Here is an 8,564-nt window from a genome sequence, read left to right as displayed (position 1 = left end):
AAAGTGAAATGAGATCTGTTTGTGTGCTTACTTCATACTAATTCTGTTTTTTTTTTTTACCTTTTAAAGGAATCACGTTTTATATTCAAATCTGAAGCTCGTGTTTTGAAGATAAATCTCCTCCTGTGTTAATCAATGTGATGTTCACTGTATGAGACGTACAGTCGTTCCATCCAGTGAACACATTCTGGTAGACAGAGATGCAGTGTTTCTTTTCAGTCACCATGGATGACACCGACTCCTGGAAAAACATCTCGACGCTCAGCCTCAGAGCTACAGTCCTTTTTATCCCCGTGGCGTGTTTCTCTGATTGAGGGCTTACGTTGTGATGTCGAGAAACGCTGCGTTTGGAGACAGCAGCCGCTCGCTGCATGCATTATTTATGTGTAAACTGCAGGAGGTGGCACAGATCAAATGTGTCCCATCACTCTCTGGCATTTTCACACACCCGGCAGCTCGCATTCTGCCGCTTTCTTCTTCTTCTTCTTTTTTTTATTTGTGTCTTTGGAAGAGGAAATCCCACAGGAGAAGACGGGCTGTTGATGAGTGACAGAAAGGGAAACCCAGAGAAACATGGCGACTGCTTCCAATATTTTTAAACCCTTTTTTTTTTTTCTTCCATTTTTTAAAATTTTATTTGACTTTATTGGTTGAGGGGAAATTAGATGTTTACACTTCTCTTTATTCTCCACAGACCGTCTGAAAAGTTTGAGCAGTTGAACACGCTGCAGCAACACGCTGTCCCGCAGACGAACCACGTGAACAACCACAAGTCCAAAACGCCGGACTGCGACACCATCAGACCCATCGTCCACGAGGTCCTCCTGGAGCCGCTCCACCGCGACGCAGAGGAGCGCTGCAGCTTTCACAAAGACTCTCCAGGCGTGTTAGGAAGCACGGCCCTGGAGATGGACACGCACACCTCCCTCCCCTCGAACCCCGCCCCCTTCTCCCTCCTGCAGTCGGACCAAGTGTCGGCCTCAGCGCCCGTGTCCAGGGTTCCATCTCGGGCGCCGTCACGAGCCGCCTCCACGCTGCCCTCCAGCGTGTGTACGAGGAACGGCCTCGTCTCCACGCCCAGCCCCATCCTGGAGCCAAACGGGATCGCAGCGGGGACCTATCAGAGGGCCCCCCCAGCGCCCCCTGCTGACACACACGAACCGGTGCACAGGAGGAGCACTCTGGAGCAGGTGGAGCAGTGGGTCCAAGTCCAGAAGGCGGAGCACAAAGGGTAGGTGCCTGTCATATATGGAAAGCCTTTTTCACACTTTGAGGTTTCGAGAATTTCTTTATATTTCTGAAATCTTACTGGGTTGGTTGTTCACAAGATCCTCACAGCAGGAAATCGTCCTGTTGGAAGGCTACAGCGTCAGGCGCTGCCCTGGGTCCCAACAGACCCTCGAAGCGCCCCTGATGCTGCAGGAAAAGAACTATTATTACATTTGAAGATTTTTTGGGCTGCTTTTTGTGCCTTTATTGTAGAGATGGGATGTCAGAGAGAGAGAGAGAGAGAGAGAGAGGGAGGGTGGGGAACGGCGTGCAGGGGAGGAGCCACAGGTCGTTAATAAACCCTCTTTTGTGTCTCTCTCACAGCCCCCCCTCCAGAGAGAACACCCTCCCCCGTCGAACGCCCCCCACCCAGCACAAGTTCACCACCATGGACTCCTACCAGACACTGCCAAAGACTCCTCGCCAGAGCCCCCTCCCCGCCCGACTCGGCGAGTACAAGTACGCCCAAGACCGCCTCAGCCACTTCCGCCTGACCCCGGAGCAGGGCGGCCCGGCGGCCAGCACCGTGTGGCAGCTGTACGAGTGGCAGCAGCGACATCAGTTCCGCCACGGCAGCCCCACGGCGCCACTCTACACCCCGGCCCCGGATTACCCGTTCGGCCCTCGCCCGCCTTCCACTGTGCCGCCCGCTGCAGCTAAGTCTGAAGGTCATCCCAGGTGTGTGTCAGTGCCGCCTTCATCCGCAGACATCCCCGCACCTGGTCCTCCGCCCGGGAGCAGCAGGACGCTGTCGCCCACACGCAGGCCGCACACGCCGGCTGACAGGGTGACAGTCAGGCCTCTGGGTGATCGCTCGGTGGTGGACCTCCCCTTCACCATCTCCCCCCGCAGGAGCAAATCTCAGATGCTCAAGGTAAAAGTTCACTTTCACAAACCTTCCACAGTTTGTCTGTTTTAATTATTGATCAAACAACACGACAGTTTTCATGAGCACATTTGTCTTTTCAGTCCAGGGAACACGCTGAGCTTGTCGTAGATAGCGTTAATGACGTCCACAGAGACACGCGACAGTCGTGTGCATTCAGTCTTAAAAGTCTCTTATTCTGCCCTTTTTTGGGGTTCATATCTAATTTATGTGTCTATTAAAGTACGTTCACAATCGCTGATGTTTGAAAAGTCTGTTTTCATGTCCTGCCGCTCCATGCAGGCTCTCTCCTCTCTCTGTGTTTCTAACGCTCACAATCCCCCACCAAGAGAGCGAGAAAGAAGCGCCAAAGGTCCCCACGTGTGCCAAGTCTGATCTGATTGGTCGGCCGATCTGCTCTCTTGTAATTGGTCAGTCGTTCAGCTTTGTTCGCGGACGTGTCCCGCCACTTTTACCGTATTAGGAAAGCTACAGTCAGTCCGAGGGGAGCTTGTGCTTTTTGTCTTGTGATGTCACAACACCATTTTTTAACAAGGGGGGGCTTGGGGACTGAGCGTTTCACGCGGCTAATGCTACTGCTAACAGGAGGACCTCGGAGAATAGATAGAATATATCGATGTGCCTGAACATGCAGAAGACATCTGACAAACACGAAAGAGCAAATAAAAGCAGAAAAAGAAGAATATGGGAGCTTAAAGTCGTGCACTGATCTCGCTCGAGGTGAGTCACACATGCTGCTCACCTTGAAAACTTCAGGGATTTTTCAGGAGTTTTGTGCAAGTGTGAACACGGCTTTAGATCCAGTGGAGGAAGGACGAAAACAGAAAACTTCTTCTTCTGTGGTATGGAATACGTTCTCTGCTGCTGGTTGTTTGTACCTTTTTAATACTTTTTTCAAGTGTCACAGCATCAAACAGAGGTGGTTTCTCATGCAGAACAGTGTCAGTCATTGTGACAGGCTGCGGCCCGATGTTGGAACTGTGCTCTACTGAACAGAATAATTGTTTTAGTGCTGCAGGGTGACACAGCAGACAAATCCTTAATGCAGCCGCTCTGTGAAATAACCTCGCCTGTCACTGCAATCACTCAACAATCAACTGTGCTCAAAGTAAACACAATATTCAATACACATTTAAATTCACCTGTCAAACGTATGCAGAGTGAACTCCATTAGTGTTTGCATATCAAACTTTGAGTGTGCAAATATGCAAATGTACGCCCACTCTCCGACCACCAAATGCACATTAATTATGCCTGGAGGTTGTTTAAAAAAAAAAACATGTATTGTTTTATCAAGGTCGTGTTTATGGCTTCCTCTAAAACAAGATCTGTAGCTCCCAGGTGTTTTTTACAGCACAATCTTCACCGCTGCAAAAACACACATCGTGTCTGTAATTGGATTTCTTAATGTCACTGCATTAAGTCAGACAGAATTTAAAATGTGTGTTTTTTTTTATGTGTTGTCAGGCTGCTACTATTGAGAGACGGTCAATGCCTCCATCTGGCTACATGACACACACAGTCAGTGCACCCAGCCTCCACGGCAAAACGGTACGTCCAGAAAATGGAGCCTGTTTCAATCAGCAATGGGATGACTTGATACTAAATATTGTGTTTTTTCTCTCAATCGAAGTCAGAGAAGAAACCCTCAGAGAGACAGAGTTTAAAGTTTGTGTGGTGTTGTATGAGTTAATTATCAACAGTACAGGTCGTCGGCATGTGTCCCCTGTTTGGACGAGCTGACAGAAGGACAGACACGGAGTTGACTTTTTGGTCCGGAGTCAAACCTGCGTAAAGCCAGTTAAAAAAAAAGTCTGTTTCATTTTTGGATATTTTTTTTCCTGCTTCACCTTGTTGGATGTCTGCCCTAAGAAAAAAACAAAAACCTTCCCTTTTGCATTTTACAGACGTGTGTTGGAATCAGTGTGTTGTAGGTTGCTTCCTGTTTTACGACAGCGTGTTGGATCCGTCACAAGGAGTGTGTTTCTGTTCTGCTGCAGCAACATGTGAACAGATCTGTTCGACTGCAGATGATGAGTGGGGGAAACACTGAGTGTTGTTTAGCTTCTTCACTCCGGCCTGTGAACATGTTTGTCTGAGGTTTGGTGTGGTCAGCGTTGATGCCACCTTGTCTGTCCTGTGCTGCCCGACAGCCCGAGGAGCTCACCCTGTTCCTCATTCAGCTGCGGCGGCATCAGGCCAAGATGGCCTCCGCCCGTCACCACACGTTAGCCCAGCTCCAGCGACTCAACGGCCCCAAAGAGCCCCCCCTCCACCACCACCACAACAACAACAGCAGCCACCACCACCAGCTCTCTGCTAGCACCACCTCCAGCACCAGCCCCCTCCTCAGCTCTGGCCCGTCTCCCGTGTCCCGCCTCGGACACGCGGGCCTCACAGCTGCCCTGGGCTCGTGCATCACCCAGGTGGGGCCCCGCCCCCTCATTTTACAGAGCGCTGGAGAGGTCGCCACTGCATCACACATCGATAATCGAGCGCTCAGATCCACTTGTCTCCATTAGTGTTTGTCTAAATGATAAAAAAAACAACCTTTCCATGAAGCTAAAACGCAGACGTGAGGAGAAGGGTGAAACGTCAGCACACCAGTGGCGACCTCTCCCTGGCGCTCCCATGCTTTAGTGTTTGACATCAGACGTGGTGAACCCTGCGAGCGCCGGCCTGGCTGCTGCCCTCATAGAACCATCCGCCTCTCTTTTTTTTGTCCATGTTGCTGTTTCCCGGCTGGTCAGTTTCCATATCTCGTGCTTCTGGTGATCCCGTGCACAGCATGCAGCGTTGCTAACTCCCTCCACGTCCACAGAGCCATCCCATGCTTTTGGCTAACCCGGGGCTGCTTGTGGATGTGTTGCTCGGCGTGCTCCTCTGAGCTGTGAATCTTTCATCGTCGGCGGTGTCTTCTTGTTGTTTTTGTTGTTGTTTCTCTGTGGGTCTGATGTGAGCTGAATCAAAGCTGAATTCAGCGATGTTTTTTTAAAGATCTGCAGCTTCGGCTGGATCTGCTTTGTCCTGCTGTTTCTGTTTCTTGGCAGTGGAAGCTAATCAATGAATATTTCAATGTACATGTGAGCGAGTGTGTTTGTTGATCGTGCTGCATGTTTAGACATCCACAAGAGTGTCGCTACTGTACATCCTGCTGAAGTGATCACTGACGCTTCTTTGCATTCAGACCACTCAGGCACTGAATATGTGAACACACGTGGGCACAAATCAATAATCCACGCTTACGTGTTTGTCACTGTGCAGGCTGATGACACCTACATGCAGCTGAAGAAGGACTTGGAGTATCTGGACCTGAAGGTAAGAGAAGCACACACACTGACTTTGTGCACAGATCTGCTGTAGTGTGTTTTTTTTTGATTCGATCTTCCTTCCAAACTAACACACCTGGTGTTTCTTACTGACAAACACTCATTAATTAACTCTTGTGCAGACGCATTAGTGTAACTTTAAAACATCTAAGTGTGAGAAACAAAAAAAACATCCCCAGTGCACTTCTCAATGTACTTGCCTTTTAAAAGCAGCCAACACTTTGTGACTCCGGCTCTGTGTCTCTTTGTGATTCTGACTCTTAGATCAGAGCTCTAGAGCCCCTGATCCTCGCAGTTCACAGTTTACTACTGCACTGCACTGCTGGGCCTCTCAGGCCTCTAATGAACGTAAGCTGGATGTGTGTGTCTGTAGCCAGTGTGTGTGGTGTACTCACAGATAGCTGTGTGTGTGTGTGTGTGTGTGTGTGTGTGTGTGTGTGTGCGTGCATTATGCTTGTGCATGCTCCTACAGTGTCCAGGCGATAGGGATGCATGTGTGTGTCGTCTGTATGTGGGCGTGTGTGTTTGTGTGTGTGTGTGTCTCAGAGAATCTTGATTCATCCCGTTGCTCACCACATCCACAGCTTGAATGGAATCAAATGTCCTCATGGTGACCTTTGACCTGTCCTCCACACTTCCTCCTCATCCTCCCATGTGGTGGTGTTGGCGATGCTGGTAGACGTTTGTCGTGGGCATGGGACGGCTCGGCAGTGCATGTGTTGTGGCTGTGGCCCGGTGGTCGATAAGCCAGCTGCTTCTTCCATCGTCTCTGAAACGCTGCACCTCCTTGACATGAACTCACTTTACGAGCACCAGAAAGAAGGAAATTTAGGTTTCTTTTCAAAAAAAATTGCACATGAACTTGAATTGAATGCTTCTCCAACCTGCAACAGGTGTTTCAGGAGGTTTCTCTCACACGTTAGCACGCTGACGGTAACACACGTCTCTTACTGATTCAGGATTTAATCTGTGAAATCCAACTTGGCGGTTCAGTGTTCACACAAATAAAACACGGCTGTGCTCTCTGGGATTTCCCCCACTGGTGTCCGAGGAGGCGTTTAGGAAGGCCAATGATGATGCTCCTCATGTTTAGAAAGTGGAAAAAGTCAGACAAGCAACATGTTGTGTTAACTAATACCAGGCGCTAACAACACTCACGAAATGACCACGACAACCACCTTGATCAGTTTAATGACACAAAATAAGTACAGACTACAGAACTAATAAACGTTGCTGTTGGTGCACGTAGCAGCCATGTTGGATTTGAACCCTGACGACTGACGGTACTCTGAGTTTCAAAGTTCTGACCTCTGAAGGACGTTCGGTTTAACTCCAAAGCTTTTCTTTCTTTACGACATTTTTTTGGGCCTTTTTGCCGTCATTGGATCGGACAGCTGAAGAGAGACGGGACGTGTTGGGAGCAGACGTGCACTACAAGGGCTCAGGCTGGAATCAAACCCATGGCTGCTGCGGCCTCTGTACACGGGGCCATGAGGCCAAACCTCAAAAACACCCTGAGCACACTCTTCCTTCAGCCTTTAATGATCGACATGTTAAAGAGCTAAACATTCAAACACATCCAGCGACTCTTCGTGGAGTTTCAGTGAGATTATTTTATTCCCTGTATTTAACAGCCTGTAATCGTCCTGGCTGCTTGTTTTGGAGAGGAGGAAACGTCTTCTGCTCCTCATATAAACCCTGCGAACAAAGAACATTCTGACCTGAGAACAAGTCAAGCAAGTTCAAATAATGTGGGAGCAGCTCAGCGAGCAGCCTTGACGTCCGGTGTCTGCAGAGAGAAGCCCTGATTTTTAGATGTGAACATCTTTTATTCAGTGTGTTTTGACTGCTTTTATATATATATATATATATATATATGGAGTCTGTTTGCTTGAGCGAGGAGGAAACCTCTGCGGATGAGTCTGGCCGCCGGGCAAAAAAAAAGAAACATGAGCAGAAAAAGGTCATTTAGGGACAAAGTTGTCAGAGCGCTGTGCTGGAGGTCCGGTGACTCAGCTAAAACAACGACTCATGCAAATGTAGCTCTGCACGTTGTTTTAAAGAGTTGACTGTTAGTTTGCAGCCGCGCAGCGAGCACGTGAACCTCATCACTGCAGGGTGTGCGTGTGCGCGTCCTCCTGCTCTCAAAGAAAACACCACGACTTCTCTGCATGCAGGGGACTTCGCGTGCACATGTTTTATTGATAAGGCAACTTGTGCAAGAGCTTCAAAGTCTTCATAGCCATCATGTTCTTCGTTTTGAAGAGCGGGTTTTATGTGCCAAACTCACCCATACTGAGAATGTGTCACAGAGAGTCTGTCTCAGCCTTGTTACACTGTAGTCTGTAGCTGCTCTCTGTGTTCTGTACCGCTGTGATGTCAGCAGCATGGTGCCGTCATTCAGACACTTCTTCCTCCTAAACCAGTGTCACATGTGGAAATGTTTGCTTCCTGATTTTAGGTGGCTGGGAGCCAGACGCTGAAGGAGTCGGGGAAGCCTGTCAGGGTTGCAGAAAGTGACGTGGATGTAAGTGTTTAAGAGCTTTTAAATAGTGTCTGCTTTAGATTCTTTGCACGTTGAAGGAGGTCATGTGTTTGTGCGAGTAAGAAAACGGGAAACAACGACGAGGAGATGCACTTTGTTCTGCTGTAGAAATGTCTCCCGTTAGGTTGAGGACCAAAGATGTTACTGCAGAGGAAAAGAGAGAAAGACGTGCACGCTGTTCAGCTCCCAGTGAGCAGGGGAACGTGTCGGTGTGAGAGCTCTTTGTCAGGCTCAGGCAGCGTGCTTACCTTTCTCTCTTTTTCTTTTGCTCCGATCTCATCATCACTTTCTTTAAAGGGATACTTCACCCTTTTACATGAAGCTTCATGTGATGTAATATGACGCTTTTTGCATCACATGAAGAAAACTTTCAAGCAAAGAAAAACACATTTTTCTCGTCTCAGGGCAAAATGAGTTCTGGATTCACGACCATTCAACACTACTACCATGTTTCTACTGATACACAGCTTCATGTAAATGGGTGAAGTATCCCTTTAAAAAAACCATCAGATGTACCCATTGATTTATTTTAAAG

General features: G+C 48.6%; 1 protein-coding gene across 2 annotated transcripts in view; it reads left to right on the top strand.

Moving 5' to 3' along the window:
* Window positions 1-8,564, top strand: part of LOC306825012 (pleckstrin homology domain-containing family A member 7-like) — a 109,137-nt gene that overhangs the window by 86,272 nt on the left and 14,301 nt on the right. Inside the window, exons 9-15 of one of the 2 annotated variants that reach the window (XM_079345484.1) lie at window positions 1,218-1,231; window positions 1,594-2,143; window positions 3,623-3,706; window positions 4,309-4,581; window positions 5,420-5,473; window positions 5,749-5,832; window positions 7,946-8,011. In XM_079345484.1, the coding sequence (XP_079201610.1) occupies window positions 1,218-1,231; window positions 1,594-2,143; window positions 3,623-3,706; window positions 4,309-4,581; window positions 5,420-5,473; window positions 5,749-5,832; window positions 7,946-8,011 (1,125 nt within the window). The remainder of the gene's footprint in view (window positions 1-1,217; window positions 1,232-1,593; window positions 2,144-3,622; window positions 3,707-4,308; window positions 4,582-5,419; window positions 5,474-5,748; window positions 5,833-7,945; window positions 8,012-8,564) is intronic. The other variant, XM_079345485.1, reaches the window with a different exon arrangement.

Source organism: Symphodus melops (genome assembly GCF_947650265.1).
Source record: "Symphodus melops genome assembly, chromosome: 6".
NCBI classification, from domain to species: Eukaryota; Metazoa; Chordata; class Actinopteri; order Labriformes; family Labridae; genus Symphodus; species Symphodus melops.
This window is presented reverse-complemented; position numbering and strand designations above follow the sequence as displayed.